The sequence below is a fragment of the Xenopus laevis genome, chromosome 1L, assembly GCF_017654675.1.
Source record: "Xenopus laevis strain J_2021 chromosome 1L, Xenopus_laevis_v10.1, whole genome shotgun sequence".
In the NCBI taxonomy this organism is placed as follows: Eukaryota; Metazoa; Chordata; class Amphibia; order Anura; family Pipidae; genus Xenopus; species Xenopus laevis.
In genome coordinates, this window is record NC_054371.1 from 176358194 (window position 1) to 176375596 (window position 17403).

Genomic DNA, 17403 nt, shown 5'->3' on the forward strand with positions numbered 1-17403 from the left:
TGGTAAGACTTTTTTTTAATCATATATTATGCAAGTTTAACATATTTACAGTGAATCCAAACAGTGCATGGTTACTGGAGCCCCCAGCACTATTCTATGGGATGGTAAACTCCTTCAGGCAAAGAAAGCGACTGGCCCACTGCCCATTGTATGACAAGCCTGAGAAACAGTATTATGTCAGTAAACTAGGGTCTATTGACATTCTTCTGCAATATGGAACAAATACATAAACCCTTGTGCCCAATAAATTTAACAAGGGAGGGAAAGAAGACTAACTTGGGTGTTACCAAATAACGAATATCCCAGAGATGCAGTGAAGTGATACAAGTACATATTGCAGCCTGAGAATCCCAGGAAAAATAAAAGTGAGTGCTTTGTCCCTAAGGTGTGTTTGTCTTGTACTTTCTACCCTCTTTAACACATATGCTTATTGTTTTAAAAGACAGGGTTTGCTAAGGGATTTGTTTATAGGACAACTAAAGCCAAGATAAATGACTAGACTTCTTAAGGTAGCCATATAAGCACAGATCAAATATTTTCCTATGATATTCTTTGGGTTTATGCGGGCCCACTGATCAAGACCGATATCCAGGTACTATTGATAGGGGATCAGCCAAGTTTCAAAATATAATCTGTTGATGCAGCATTTGACCAGTGGGTAGGGGCTGGGGAGGATTTAGCCCTCGGTGAAAAAACAGCATTCAACGGACATTGATTACAGGTAATGCTAGAATGCACATAAAAAATAAAACAAGTTAGGGACCGCCATTCGGGGTTTACCTTGACGTGGTATGGTGGCTTATCAATTTTATGATCATAACTTTGTAACAAAATAACCCCTGTTTGGGTACATATGCAATAGCATTTATTATACTTATCTATATATACTTTAAAGCCTTTAGAGTGCTCCCACAACCCTCCTGTTTTGATATGTATATATATATATGTATATATATATATTTTTTTTTTTTCCCGGAATTCCTCTGACACAGAATATATACATTTATCTATAGAGCATTATACCTCAAGCAGATAAAACTGATTCTCTGAGAGTTTTTAGTTAAGGAAGAGAATTTAATTTTCACAAAACCTACAGTATTGAGCAGGTCAGTAAAGGTGGCCATACACTTTAAGATTGCCAAACTAGCAGATCTTTCCTCAGATATGCCCACCAAAGGCTAATCCAATCATTCAGACCTAGGGCTAAACGATTGGATTACAATGATGGGAATAGGCACCAATGGGCAGGGACCGCATCAACTAGCTGATGCAGTCCTCGATCGGAGTGAAAAATCAAACTTGCTCGATGGATATCTGGCTGATTTTGGTCAAATATCGGCCAGGGAGGCCTGTCGAAAAAGCCCTATACACGGCAAATAAGCTGCTGGATCGTCTCTAAAGGACCCAAATCAGCAGCTTAAATTTGCCCATGTAGGGCCACATAAAATCAGACTGCTAACTTTCTTAATGGGAAGTTCACTTTATAAGTTATAGCCAGGGGCAGTTTGCTAATGCTGCCCATCCCCCCACCTAACATTTGGAGCGTCTGTGCAGGTCAAGGGGAGCTGCATCGTTATTGCAGAGAGTGCAATTGCATGCTTAATTCGCCTCTGGTTACAGCTGGACCTATTCTAAGCACAATTTCAGATGGTCTTCAACAGATCATCCGGGTGAGGACTACATAAAGGAGTCAATGTGGTCCTTGTCCCAACCATATTTTTGCCCAGATATCAGTTGGGCAGGCATATTGGAGGGACCCATACATGGGCCAATAACCACTTGGCACTTTGTCTGGAAGGGTCAAGTCACCAAATTTTAACAGCCCATGTATGGCCAATTTTGAATATTTCTTTCCCTGCTTACTGTGGCAGCCTTCACCCCAATATAACCAGAACCAGAAAAGGCTAAATCACTGTGGGGCAATTGTCAGACACTTCTCAGTGAATAAAGGGATTTTTCCCCCTTAGCTAGTGCTCTTCTTTATGTCTTTCAGTAAAAGCTTCCTACTGCCATCATGTTACCTGTATTTACCAGGAAACCCTTGTGTAGATCTAGACTTGCGCATATGCAGTATATCAACATTTTCTGGTATTAGTATACTGTATATGTGAAAGCAGTAAAGACACAGACTATAGCAGTCACTTGTTCAAGGGAATCCTGTATCTACCGCATGCCATGAGCAGGAAGTAAATACAGGGTTCCTTATGGGCCTTCTGTTTGCAGGTTGCAAGTTTCTATTGCAGTTTTACAGCAGTTGGGGATCACTGCAAAATTTAACATATACTTTCTGCATCCAAAACGCCACTCAACATATTTTTGCTTAGCATAATATCTTAGATGCTCTTTGCTTATTGGTGTTTTCGATAAAGGATTGTCATACTGGAAAGCATATTCCAAAGATTCTCTGTTCAAAACCAGGGAGTTAAACATTTTAGTATCTGTAATACATTCTCCCTCTTCAAGTCTGCAGCACAACTGCTCCTCAAGATGTGTTGTATTAATGCACTTGTTACACTTGCACCAGGCAGGAGGCAGCATAGCAGATCTCCCTTTTATTAGCCTCATTTCATTTTCATCTTGCTTGTGAGAATCCTTACATTTGGCTTTTGTGTCTGCAAATCTTTCTCTCTGAGGCACAAAGAAACAATGAAAAAGAAGCATTTCATTCGTTTTTGTAATGTTTACAAGACTTTATGACTGTAGAGTGTGCAACCTGTTCATAGATATAACATATATATGTATATAATATATATAACATATTACAAATCAAGATGTACCGATGTCCAGTAAATATCAAGATGTCCTTCCATCAACTCACAAATTAATAAAAGTTTTATTAAAGGGAAGTTCACCTTATTGACCTATTCTAAGTAACTTTTCAGTTGGGCATCTTTAATTATTTCTATGTTTTTGTATTCACATTTCATTTCTGCCTATTTGTAACTGAAAATCCCAAGTTCGCTGACCCCAGCAGCCAAAAAAAAAAAGATTTCAGTTTTATTGTTTTGTTTTACTTATCTTTATTTTTACCCCCTTCCCTTTTAATGTCTGGCTGTTAAAATTCCAAGCTTAATGCTTGTGGCATATGGGCCATATTCTCTGCCTGTATTACAATGTGTCATAAAATTCTGCTTTCTCTAAATCTAAAAGTTGCATTTAAGGTGAAGAACTCCTTTACCTATACAAACAGTCTTAATTACAAATGATCAAAATAGGGTGGACATGACCAGATTATGTGAGCATACAGCATTTTGTAAATCATAATTTTATTCCCGTAGAACGCTCCCAACTCCCCAGGGACAAAGAACCATGTTTTTCAAATTTTGCACCATGTAGTGTAGTGAACACCTATAATAGAATGTACATTGATCTTTGCTCTCCAGAATGCAGCACAAAGACCAGGCCACCATGATAAATACATCTTTGCATGTGTTCACCTGTTTTCATGAGGAGGGAGTGGCACATAAGCATCCCTTTCCCCACCCCTGAACAGGGTCCCTGTACTTATTGCCTCCCCTATGGCAAATGTTAAGCACAAGGCTGCACTTGCCCACAGCAGCTAGAATTGTAAAATGACCACTCTGGTTGCTAGGGGTTATTGCACTGATGCAAATCTTCACAGTGTTTGTTAATAAGTAGGGATGCACCAAATCCACTATTTGGGATTCGGCCGAATCCCCGAATTCTTTGTGAAAGATTCGGCCAAATACCAAACCGAATCCTAATCCTAATTTGCATATGCAAATTAGAGGTGGGAAAGGAAAAAGTGGGGAAACACATCCGTTCACCCCAGTCTTTATACATTACATTTTTGGCTAATTAACTATAACAAAATATTTTTTTATTTTACACTGTATAGACAAATAAAAAAACAGATTAAGCCGAACCCCGAATCCTGGATTCGGTGCCTCGTTATTAATAATAACTGACTGCTGTTTCATGTAGTTATTGTGTTTCGGGGGCTTAACCTTTTATACATCAAAGGCCAAATTAAAGCACTATCCTGTTAGACTGCCTTCATCATATTTGGCAAAGAGGGACACTCATAACTTCTCTGTGTGCTATTTGTCAGCATAAGGAGAGACAAATGTGTTGTGGATTTCTAGGGAACAACCTGGACTTTTTTGTGTCAGAAGCCTGTTTGGTGCAATAAATTTTCTAAAACGCTTTTCTGACACATTCAGATTCATTGAACTTATCTATGTACGTTAAACTTTTGGCAGAACAGCATATGAATCACAAAGCCTTCGGGTAAGGCTTAGCGCCCTCATGAGGTACTAAATGTGTGTTTAAAACAGGAAGTAGAATAGTATGGCTTCAGCCACAGTTTCCTATGTGTTGGTTATACTTTCATTTCTGGTTCTGCAAAATGTGTATAAAAGAAGTCTTAAATTCTTTCTCTAGTAACAATCCATTGTCTAATGGCCTTCGACAATTGTATGGTAAGCAGAAGTTGGTGCGCTGATGATATTACAACAAATATTTGTTTCTTCTTTCATGAACACAGAGCAATCACTTTCTCAGTTGTGGTTCTATTTGCTTAAAGATACTGAACTTACCTGGATATATGGGCCCGAAGCTAACTGCAAGCTACCCTTTAATTTCTGGTCCACCATCAAAATATCTTCTTTATCCACAAATGACACAAATTTTAGGTGTGCTTTTAGGTTTGCCTTTGAAAAGCAGAAATAATGCAGTTCAGTTTTACTGCCAACACTTTCGATAAGGATGCTTAGAAATACATTCCAGACAGAATATAAATGGGGACAGTCCTTATTCCGGTATATTTTAGTGGTCATAGGAAATCGCTAAATGACACGAAAAAGTTCAAACAATCTATTTAAGATATCTTATATTTCAGGTCTACTTGGCCCAGTGAGCCAAGATCTCATTGGACCACCACAGCTGCCCCAAGCAATTTGTAATAGGACTACCTTCACACAGTAACACCAAACAGTAACACAAAAAACGAAATGTTTTAATGCAATTAAAATGTAATATGCTGTTGCCCTACACTGGTAAAACTTGTGCTGTTTGCTTCAAAAACACTACTATAGCAGTGCTATGTTGCCATGGGGGCAGCCATTAGTCTGAAAAGAGAGAGAAAGGGCACAGATAAAAGAAAAGTTCTTTAGAATGCAGTGTCGGACTGGGGGGCACAGGGCCGACACGGCCTGCAGCCTCAGGGGCCCCCCACACTATCCCCCAGCTGCAAACTTCTCTGTGCAGCCGATATTCTCCCCCTGCGCACGAGAGCACATGGGCACGCGTACGGTTTTCCAGCGATGCAGCGAGAAAGAAGAGGGAGCGCAGGAGCGGGTCTGGGCCGACGGGGACCACTGGATTTTTTCCTGGTTTTCCACCGGCCTAGTCTGACTCTGGTAGAATGCCATTGTACTCAACAGAGCTTATCTGTTACATAACCTGTGCCTTTTATCCTTTTTCAGCTTTGAATGGCGTTAAGGCAGGAAATAAAGAAATAGCTTATGCTTATTGTGGTGTTCATACAAATGACCTGTACATGTCACCATGTACAATTCATTCAGAAGCTGACTGAATGAAGCTGTTAATAAAGTACTGTGTTCGGCTGCCAAACACAACATTTTTAGAAGTAGATGTGAGGACCAGGCAGACTGACTGCACTGCACATTTACTTATTTTGACTTTCCATTAGAACAATAGTAAATGTTCCTCTGTGATATTTTGTATTTATGTTTACCTGCTTCCAACAGTGATGATAAAATTTGTTAAATAAATAATTGTTATGTTGAGTCCTTCTGGCTGATCAAAATTATGAGGCATTTGTGGGCAAGGTAGCCAACTTTTGTAGGAAAAAATATATAGTTTTATGTTTTTTATTTATTAGCATTGGTATCAGACACCATTTTTACCAACGCGGCTAGTAAAATACTGGACAGGTAGCAAACCATTTATTAAAATAGCCCTGAATACAAAAATATGTAAAATCAATAAATATGGATATATGGATAAACTTGTCACAGCATGGTCTGCCAGGTTTTGGGTGGTTACCTAAGGTTAGTTTCATCAAATGTGGGATGAAACTTGAGCACACAGATAAACCCAAGGAAACAATGAATTAATGTGCAAGCTCCAGGTCTCCAAATTGCTCTTCAGCATTTGAAAAAGTAGCCAGGAAGATACCTTTACAACTATTGTTTTTCAAAATGGCCTCTTGTTTAAGAAAAAGGCAGATAATTCCCAATGGTTTCTAAAAAGGACAGGTATGGGATCCATTATCTTGAAGCCCATTATCCAGACAGCTCCAAATTACGGAAAGGCCATAGAATCCATTTTATCCAAATAATCCAAATGTTTAAACATTATTACATTTTCTCTGTAATAATAAAACAGTACCTTGTACACGAGCCAAACTAAAATATGATTAAAGATTAAAGAAGCAAAACCAGCCTACTGGGTTTATTTACCGTTTACATGACTTTTCTAGAAGACAAAGCGGTTGTTCACCTTTGAGTTAACTTTTAGGGGCAGATGTAAGAAGGGTCGAATATCGAGGGTTAATTAACCCTCGATATTCGACCAGGAACTAAAATCGTTCAACTTCGAATATCGAAGTCGAACGATTTAGCGCAAATCCTGCGATCGAACGATCGAAGGATTTTAATACAACGATCGAAGGAATATCCTTCGATCAAAAAATCACAGGCAAGCCTATGGGGACCTTCCCCATAGGCTAACATTGACTTCGGTAGCTTTTAGCTGCTGAAGTAGGGGGTCGAAGTTTTTCTTAAAGAGACAGTACTTCGACTATCGAATGGTCGAATAGTCGAACGATTTTTAGTTCGAATCGAAGTCGAAGTAGTAGTCGAAGGTCGAATAGCCCAATCGATGGTCGAAGTAGCCCAAAAAACACTTCGAAATTCGAAGTTTTTTTAATTCGAATCCTTCACTCGAGCTTTGTAAATCTGCCCCTTAGTGTGATGTAGAAAATGATAATCTGATACAATTTGCAATTGGTTTTCATTTTTTATTATTATTATATTAGCCATTCTATAACATACTAAAAGTTTACTTAAAGGTGAACCACCCCTTTAAGGTATGAAAATCCAGATTACGGAAAAATCCATTCTACGGAAAAGCATTCTGGACCCATACCTGTACTTTTATACCTATAATTCTTAGGCACAATGCTAATTCATCTGAAACAAATGTAATTGGTTTGGGTTAAAATAAAACAAGAAATAGCAGTATTTTACCAGTGAAACTGAGGGTCCTGGGATTGTTTCATACTTTCTGTCATCATAGTATTTTAGAACTGACTTTGCGTTACAGCAGCAAGAATTATACTGGCCAATGATGAAATCAATTGCAAAGGAAGCCTGTATATGGAAAATAAAAGCATTTCACTTGCATTGATTCACACAAATATGTCTGCAAAGTTGAATCATTACACACCAAATGTCAACTTACACATCCAAAGTAAGATAGACAGGATCCAATAAATAACGCTAGTTCTAATAAATTAAATTTACCTCCCTGGAAAAAAAACAAAAAAAAGCATTACAATCACAATTTATTCAAGCAAGCTAGGCAGTAAATATTGTGTTTTTTTTCAAAAGGTATTAAAATAAAAACACTTTCTTCTATTTTACATTATTTGAAATGGTTTGATGCATTGTGAAAATTTATGCTATATGTCCCCTTTAAAGAGACATTCCATGCAAACAAGAATTCAGTCCCTTCTGTCTTAAAACCCAGAATGCATCTAACTGCAATTCTTTCTCATATAACTATTATGGTAAGCAATGTTCAACTGGGCATGTTTTGCCACCATTGCATCGGATACAGCTGGAATTATAGAAAAAAAACACTGCATTGTGGGCAAAAACATGACATCCTTTCATCTGAAATTGCAATTCGCACACTGCACTTGCAGTCACGCACAGCGCAGTATCAGGAGGTGCAGGTGTACCCTGTCTTTATCATGTGTTACACCTGTGACTGGTTGAGGGACTGACTGCTTCTCCATAGCTTGTGCTTCTGAATGACGCTTAAGTTAGGGGGCAGAAAGAAGGGATGCCTACCCGCATCCCTCCCAACTGACCCTTCTATATAGAGCACTGTCTAACAAAGACTGGGCTCTGTTCAATGAGCAAGAACAGAATGCAGTGACTGAATGGATAGTGATTGAATGGTAGAGAAACATGTTTCCTAATGATATTAGATTAATTATTACCGTGCCATAGACTTGGATGTCAAATCGAATTCCATATGCCTTTATTAGGGTCCTTGTCTCTGTTCCATGTGCATTTTTGTAGTATCTTGCAAATCTTGGGGGAAAAAGTATACATTTATTTGTTTTACCATACTTTATAAGTATCAAATCCACAAATCTATTATAATTGTGTAAATTATCTCAAAAACCTTCAGCAATGGTACCTTCTGCTTATTACTTACCATTCTGACTGCCTGATCAGAATTCTAAGGGGAACTAACAACATGATGATATAGATTTTAGTTTTCCAGCTGAAATACTCTGGAATGATGAAGTAATGAGTATTTTGAAAGCCCTGAAATCTCTATAATATAATATAATTATAAGTCAAATCAACTGGACTATATTCTCTTGAAGATGTTTCGCTAGTCATCAAACATCTCAGTGGGGCCCTTAAAACATGTGGGTATCCAGACTGGACCTTTATTAGAACTAGTAGAAGGAGAAAGAACAACACCAAAACTACCAGTGAAGGTGAAAAACAGGATAGACAAAAGAACTTGGTCCTCCCATATATTTCTGGGGCGTCAGAAAAACTTAGAAGGATAAACACTGCATCCCGGTCTGCTTTAAACCCAGAAACACACTGAATCAACAATTGGTTTATCCAAAAGACACAATACCAAAACATATGAGAAGTAACATTATGTATGTAGCACATTGAGGAGTGCTTGGACTCCATGCTGGTTATACTGACAGATTATGCTGATTGGAGAAATAGGGATGCACCGAATCCAGGATTCGGTTTAGGATTCGGCCAGGATTCAGCCTTTTTCAGCAGGATTCGGATTCGGCCGAATCCTTCTGCCCAGCATCCCTATGGAGAAACCACAGAAAGATTTCTGTATAGGCCATTCTGAATTGAGAAATCCAGTCAGATGACTAATGAAACATCTTCAAGGGAGAAAATACAGCAAGTCCAGTACATTTGACTTATTACTATAGATATACCATGACCTGGCTGAAGAAGAAAATATAGGGGGGTTATTAATAAAAGGTCAATTATGTTTTTCCCAAAAAAAAAGGTTTTCGAGGGTAGTTTCAGTAAAAACTCAAATTTTTAAGCATAAAAAAACTCCTAGTTTTCAAGATTTATTATGCCCCAAAGCTGCAAAAAGCCCAAATCCAAAATACTCCAGCTTAAACCTGCCAAGGTCATGTAGAAGTCAATGGTCCCTTGAACTATTTGAAGATGTTTTTAGCCTTCATGATTTTTGTTTTTTTTTCAGTGGTTTGTGCTCGAAAAATCATTCAATTCAAGATATTCAAGGTTTTATTCGCTGATAAATCGATCAATTTGAGTATTCAAGTTTTTCCCCGAATGCATTAATTCAAGTATTTTACAATTCAGGCTTTTTCATAAATAAGCAAAAATTTGAGTTGTCAGTTTATTTGAGGCAGAAAAAAAAGACACAAACTTGACCTTTGATGAATAAACCCCATGATATATATAAATAGTGCTTAGTGATGTCTTAATTTATAATCAGTGCTTAGTGAAGTGAGTCACGTTACAGTGAAACATACAGTATGTAATGTAAAAAAAAAAATGTTCCTCGTAATGAGGATATTAGCAGTCACCTTAGAGTTTCATGATCTGCATACATGATCATGAATGTCCTTGGTAACTTCTAATAACCTTATTTTTACAATATGGTGTACATTATTCCCTTTATAAGGCAGTAATATGTTGCAGCAAGTAATAATGATAGACAGGGAAACATATTTGCCGTTTATAATGAACAAAATAAGCCATGTTATTTTATATGATTATAGGGCAGAAAGTGCATTATCATAAATCTTAAACATAACCCTGACTACTGCTCACCTTCGTCTGTAGAGTGAAGTATTTAAAAAATGATGTTTACTAGGTATAGGTCCCTGGCTTGTTATACATGTCCCCTATAACTGAATCACCCTGTGCCACCTAGAATGTCACCTTACCTAAAGTTTAATCCAGGATACAAGCTTTCATCAACAACTTTATCATCCAATCGTCGGAAACCGTAATGAGGTTCACATTTGTATCTCAAGGGATCAAGATCACAGTCCCAGTTGATCTCAATGCCCATAACTCCACCCTAAAAGGTAGATTAATGTAGAGATGCCCAGACTGAATGACAGACAGACAGATGGCAATAATCACAGATGAAGTACATAAACAACAGACACATATCCACTATTTATTCAGTGTGTTTGTGTATTGTAATCACAGACTTAACTGGATCTTAAAAGGAATAATATATCATATGCTCTGGTAATAGTATCATCCAATATTTTGTTTTTATTTCTGTAGCAGTTGTACCTCTGCACCCCAAGTTCTCGTCTCACCTAACATATTCAGGCAATTCCTTAGCGTGAATAAAAGATGAACAATAGGAAAAGTAAAGGTTGCAATTCAGTCAAGCTGAACTAGGGCCATTTCAGCAAATATTCCTTTCAATAATCAGGTTAGTTAAGAAGTGGAATTCAGTTAGTTTCCCTTCTTGACAAACAGACAGGTTTATATAAGCTAGGGATGCACCCAATCGATTATTTCGGATGCAGCCGAACCCCCGAATCCTTTGCGAAAGATTTGGCCGAATACCAAACCGAATCCGAATCCTAATTTGCTTATGCAAATTAGGGGTGGGAAGGGAAAAACATATTTTACTTCTTTGTTATGTGACAAAAAGTCACGTGATTTCTCTCCCGGATTCGGTTTGGCATGGCAGAAGGATTCGGCTGAATCCCGAACCCTGGATTCGGTGCATCCCTAATAGAAGCTAATTGTTCATATTATAAAAATAACTTTAAAAGGGTTTGTGAATGAAATCATGACAAAACTAAAAAATATGAGGCATATTAAATATTGGGCTTCACAAGGAGGTCTGTTCCACAAGACACACAACTAATATAATTACTTTCAATTTGTGGCCTCCATGGTGCCTATGTTTGGGCATTGTGGGGTTCTGTAATGACACTTCAAGCAAATCACCATGGGCCTCATTTAAATTTGTCCCCAATAAAAGTGCTTAAACACTAAGAGGAGCAAAAGCACATCACTTAGCAGTCATTCAGAAAGCAATTGTGGCTGGGGAATACCTGTGTTCTGCATCTTGCTGACTATCGTATAAATACAGTGTCTGTGGGTGTTAACAACAGGGCAGCATGCAATGTTCAGAAAGTATGGTGCTTGTGCTTGTTTTTTTCCACTTCACATCCAGTCCTGTCATTTATAAATCTTCTGATTACCAGAAAGACTGCAACCCTCCAGTTTCATCACAGAACACTTCTAAAAAGAAACACAGTTCTACATGCATTATATGAAATACAAACCAATACTGCTACTTGGGAAAAGTTTTCTCCAGTTTCCCTTAAAATGTCTCCTAAACGAAATATGGGACAGAGAGGTGCTTTGACTCGGTCGTAAATGCATGATACATTATAATTTGGTAGAATATTTTTCCTGAAAAAAAAAAATAAAGATAGTGACAAAATCTATTATTATAAAGAATTAGCAGCAGAATAAGCAGCTTATTACTTACTTTGTGAAATTGAAGGCTGCAAAATGTATATTGTTCTTTATTAGGACAGTGAAATTTTCAGCACTTTCCAAAACAGCAGGACTGCAAATATTCAAGTAACACATGTAAGTATACAGCATGAACGATAGTCATAATCTTTATTTATTTACTGTATATAGTTCCAATAAGTTCCAATGTGAATTACTGTAAATCTTGGCTAAAACAGGCCTTCTCAAACTAGTGACAAGTAGAACATGGGTCACGATGGACTTCCCCCACCCCCAGATGGGGCTTCGCAAATTGGAAGAGGAAGGTGAGGGTGTTGTGGAATTGCTCTTCCAGCTGTTCTGTAAGAAGAATGAGGATGCCAGTGGCTCTTGCCTAAGGCCGGAACTAGGGATAGGCATAGGGCACAATGATAGGGGGGCTCTGGGCAGCAACCTCTAAAATTGTCTTCTGCCTACCCCTAGTCCGTGTTCGCACCCCTCAATCTTACTCCCCTTCCATCTGTCACCCACCCCTCCATCGCTCTCCCCTTCCTGCTGTCACTCTCCCCTCTGTCGCTCTCCCCTCCATCGTTCTCCTGTCCCTCCTATCATCCTCATCATCATTGCCAATAAAATAACAAAACAGTTTTATTGTCCAAGCTAATCCACAGGGTCCAAATAAGGAAGTATTAAAATAAAAGCAACCAGTCACAGTCAAAGGGGGAAAAACACAATATGACACCCTGTGGAGATGGCCTGGTAGGTTTCTAACAATAGTGGTCTGGATCTCTAACTGTAAAAATGGATGATGGAGTAGAGCATAACCTGAATCCCTCTTCAGTACAGTGGTCTCTTCACTTTAGATGGAACCTAGGGGAGAGCTACCTCCAGATATCAATCTTTGTTGGAGTAAATTGGAAAACTGGGCAGCAAACTGGAAAATGAGGTTCAATGTTGATAAATGCAAGGTTATGCACTTTGGCAAAAATAATATAAATGCAAGTTATACACTAAATGGCATTAACTCAAGCGATGAAAACATAATTATGCCTCTTTATAGGTCCCTTGTAAGGCCTTGTCTGGAGTATGCAGTGCAGTTTTGGACTCCAGTCCTTAAGAGGGATATAAATGAGCTGGAGAGAGTGCAGAGATGTGCAACTAAATTGGTTAGAGGGATGGAAGAGTTAAATTATGAGGGTAGACTGTCAAAGTTGGGGTTTTTTTCTCTGTAAAAAAGGCGCTTGCGAGGGGACATGATTACACTTTACAAGTACATTAGAGGACATTATAGACAAATAGCAGGGGACCTTTTTACCCATAAAGTGGATCACCGTGCCAGAGGCCCCCCCTTTAGACTAGAAGAAAAGAACTTTCATTTGAAGCAACGTAGGGGGTTCTTCACAGTCAGCACAGTGAGGTTGTGGAATGCACTGCCGGGTGATGTTGTGATGGCTGATTCAGTTAATGCCTTTAAGAATGGCTTGGATGATTTTTTGGACAGACATAATATCAAAGGCTATTGTGATACTAAGCTCTATAGTTAGTATAGGTAAGGGTATATAGAATTTAAAGTAGGGAGGGGTGTGTGTATGGATGCTGGGTTTTCATTTGGAGGGGTTGAACTTGATGGACTTTGTCTTTTTTCAACCTAATTTAACTATGTAACTATGTAACTATGTAAATGGTTCTGTTTCTAACTGTTTTATTAGATTATCTTCCTAGAATGTACTCTGACAAAAGTTAAACCTAAAACTGAGTTTGCCTCGTTCACAGGGTCCCTGTTCCCTGACTTCCACTAGAAGGGTTGTCCCTGTAGGGCAGAATTCTTAAAGGGGACCAGTCACCCAGACATAAAAATCTTAAGCTTGCCTTAAAACAATGTCCACAAAATGGCACCTGCCTGCTTCATGTGATTTTGAATTCCAAGATTAAAAGAAGCAAGATTAAAATAATTTATACAATATAAGTGAAGTTTATTTTTCTTGACTAACATCATAAAATAGGATTTGGAATTATTTCTTAGGGTGACAGGTCCTCTACAACTGGACCTTGTTGACACCAGGTGGTCACTATATCTAAGAACCAATAACATAGATATGTAAATGAAAGAAAGTAGATACATGGCTGCTTAGTAAATATGGAATAGGAAGTGCAGGAATTTAAATAAATAGGGACTATGAGTCCATACATTACTATATTATTAGAACAAAATAAATCTTAGCTTACCATGTAATGGGATACTTTTTTTGCCCCTGGACTATTTATTTTCCCTTAGAAATGCAACCTCTTCTTATAACACCTTACAACAGGTAAGTCTCTCACTGTGCCATACCCACATCCCTATCTTTTCATACCTACTCCCCTTATAGTTAGTTAGACAAAAATGTAATGTATAAAGGCTGGAGTGAGCAGATGTCTAACATTATAGCCAGAACACTACTTCCTGCTTTGCAACTCTCTAACTATGAGTTAGCCAGCTCTCATTCTGAAGATTACTGAAGAGAAGAAGATGGCCCCATGAATCCCGGCTGGACAGAAACTGCATGGAGGGGTAAGTAAACAGTTAGGGGCATTTGCCTGGGTAGCAGCTAGGCTGGGGGGAGGGAGGGGGAGTCTATAGGGTAGGGAGGTAGGGTTTTATTTACTTTACAGTTACATTTTCCTTTAAGGGAAAATATATCAGACAGAGCAATATTAGAGTCAAAACATGTATTCACTCTGGAGAATTGCTTCTGATTCTTAGATCATTGTGTTGTTTTTTTATATAGTGCACAATATGTTCTCCAGTGTAAATTCATGGTTTTTTTTTTTTACTTTAATGGAATGAAAGGCTGCATGGTGCCTTTTGACTCTATATAACATATTGCTAATAAAAAAGGGAAAATATCACTAATTTGTGGTGGTGGTTTAATGCACACAATATCCTTGCATATTGATTATGGGTGAGTGCAGAGAACCTCTTGTCTTTGTCTGTAATTTAAAAGGGTACAGTGACTTTTAAATCCTGATTTATAATAGTAATTTATTAGAATGTTTTTTTCTTTAAAACAATTAACACATGAAAGAGGAAGTCACTGAAAGCATGCATTGTATTTATACTCTACTGAGTTCAGATCTGAGGAGCATGTAAATAATTGTGACAATGGAAATTATTATAATAATATTGCATTCAATTCATTGCTAAAAAAGATTTAACATATTGTATCAGAGCAAATTAATGCCACAGCATTTTACAGTCCCTTTCCATGTTCTGTTGCCATGGCTGGGTCACTTGGCTACAGCTCTATGTGTGTCTAAGTGGGAGCTGGATCTCTACTTTTACTGAAAAACAAAATACTGCATTGGCTAGTGAAACATCTTGATTATTATCTGAAATGCAAAAGAGAATTTTTCAGAGTGAATACTATTAGCAGGCCTCCCATCAGGTCCGGACTGAGAATTTAAATAGGCCCTGGCATTTCAGGTACACAGAGGCCCAATCAGCCCACATAGAGGCCCAAACAGCCCCCACCAGCCCACTAAATACTGACTTTCTATGGGACCTTATAGCAGCCCCTCTGGCATTTGCCAGAACCCACAGATTGCCAGTCCGGGCCTGCCTCCCATAACCAATACCCCTCCTCACTACTAGCTCATTCATATTTCTAAGGGTTGTTCACCTTTCAACACTTTTTTCAGTTCCGTTGTTTTCAGATAGTTCCCCAGAAAGAAATACATTTTTCAACTACTTTCTATTTTCTTTTTGTGATAATTTTAAATGTTAATTTTTCACCTTATGCCTTTCAAAACCAACTTTGGGAGGGGTGTCACAGACTCTAAACTGTTTTTAATCGTTACATAACTTGACACATTTCTTATCTTTGGTCTTGCTGAGTAGAATGCTTGAGTTCCATTCAGGCAGTGGTTAACAATACCATAGTTGCTAATATTCTACAGATGCTGCTGAGAAAGTATCAAATAATGTAGCAAATTGTGACAGTTCCGAATCTGCACCTGTGCAATAGACTATAAGGGGCAGATGTATTAAGGGTCGAATATCGAGGGTTAATTAACCCTCGATATTCGACTGGCGAATTAAAATCCTTCGACTTCAAATATCGAAGTCGAAGGATTTTGCGCAATTCGTTCGATCGAAAGATCAAAGGAATAATCGTTCAATCGAACGATTAAATCCTTCGAATCGAACGATTTGAAGGATTTTAATCCATCGATCGAAGGATTATCCTTCAACCAAAAAAAGGTAGCCAAGCCTATGGGGACCTTCCCCATAGGCTTACATTGACTTTGGTAGCTTTTAGGTGGCGAACTAGGGGGTCGAAGTTTTTTCTTAAAGAGACAGTACTTCGACTATCGAATGGTCCAATAGTCAAACGATTTTTAGTTTGAATCGTTCAATTCGAAGTCGAAGTCGCCAAAAAACACTTCAAAATTCGAAGTATTTTTTCTTCTATTCCTTCACTCGAACTTAATGGGCCCCTAAGAGTATAGTGTACTCATAAAACCAAAAAGTCATATAAAATGTAGCACAAACCTTTTTTTCCCTACTAATTAATAAACCCATTTTATGTCAATCGAGTGTTGGGGGAAGGTGTTTGTAGCTCTTTCAATTTTGTCTCTATGGGGAACTATTTTTTTGGCTTGTGAACTGCAGCTGGAAATTTCCCTAGATCCCCATACAGCTGAAATTATTGTAACAGATTATCCTGCTTACTCAAAAAGATATGACCTTTTTGTAATTAATCAAAGCTAGGAACACAGACTAATATTTCCTTTATTCCCATCCCGTATGCTGTTCTGTAATTTCTGGCCTTACTGGTCAACAGGGAAAACTGGACTGGCAGATTACTCATTTGAATGATGCAGGGGGGCACTGATCAATGTGGAACTGCATAGGTCATACTCTCATTGCAATTAATATTCTTTTAACCTATTTTTAATTTCAATAATTTCAACAAAACATTTTCCAAAAATGCAGTCTCCTCAATTTGAATGACTAAAGGACAAAATATCTTATATAGTGTATCTTTAGCATAAGCTCTGTGCTATTGCACCCTCAAGTACCTTTTCTGTTGGAATACTAGCCTTTCCATCTGTTCTTCTCTTTCCCTCTTAAAGAGGTAGTTAACCTTTAAGTACATTTTTAGTAATTTATGGAATGGCCAATTCTAAGCAACATTTCAATTGGCCTTCATTATTTATTTTTAATTATTTGCCATTTTATTCTGATTCTTTCCAGCTTTCAAATTGGGTTCATTGACCCCATTTAAAAACAAACGCTCTGCAAGGCTACAAATGTAATGTTATTGCTCAACTTTCTATTCAGACCTCTCCTGTTCATATGCCAGTCTCTTATTCAAATCAATGCATGGTTGCTAGGATAATTTAGACCCTAGCTACCAGATTGCTGAAACTGCATATTGGAGAGCTGCTGAATAAAATGCTAAATAACATAAAAACCACAAATAATAAAAAATTATTTCAAACTATCTCAGAATATCACTATCTACATGATACTAAAAGTTAACTCAAAGGTGAACAACCCTTTTAACAACAGGTACAAAGTTTGGTGCAGTAGCCCATAACAACCAATAAAATGGCTGCTTTTAAACATGTGGCAAGTACAGTAAATGCTGTCTGCTTGGTGTTTGCTGTAATGTAA

At 38.0% G+C, this 17403-nt stretch overlaps 1 protein-coding gene across 2 annotated transcripts in view; it reads right to left on the reverse strand.

Moving 5' to 3' along the window:
* The window catches only part of p2rx7.L (purinergic receptor P2X, ligand gated ion channel, 7 L homeolog), a 32439-nt gene continuing 15036 nt past the window's right edge, over positions 1-17403 (reverse strand). Inside the window, 8 exon segments of one of the 2 annotated variants that reach the window (NM_001088727.1) lie at positions 1-2628; positions 4560-4673; positions 7236-7358; positions 7450-7515; positions 8216-8309; positions 10196-10332; positions 11570-11699; positions 11779-11859. In NM_001088727.1, coding sequence (NP_001082196.1) covers positions 2203-2628; positions 4560-4673; positions 7236-7358; positions 7450-7515; positions 8216-8309; positions 10196-10332; positions 11570-11699; positions 11779-11859 — 1171 coding nt within the window. In that variant the 3' untranslated portion in view covers positions 1-2202. 2 annotated transcript variants of the gene reach the window in all.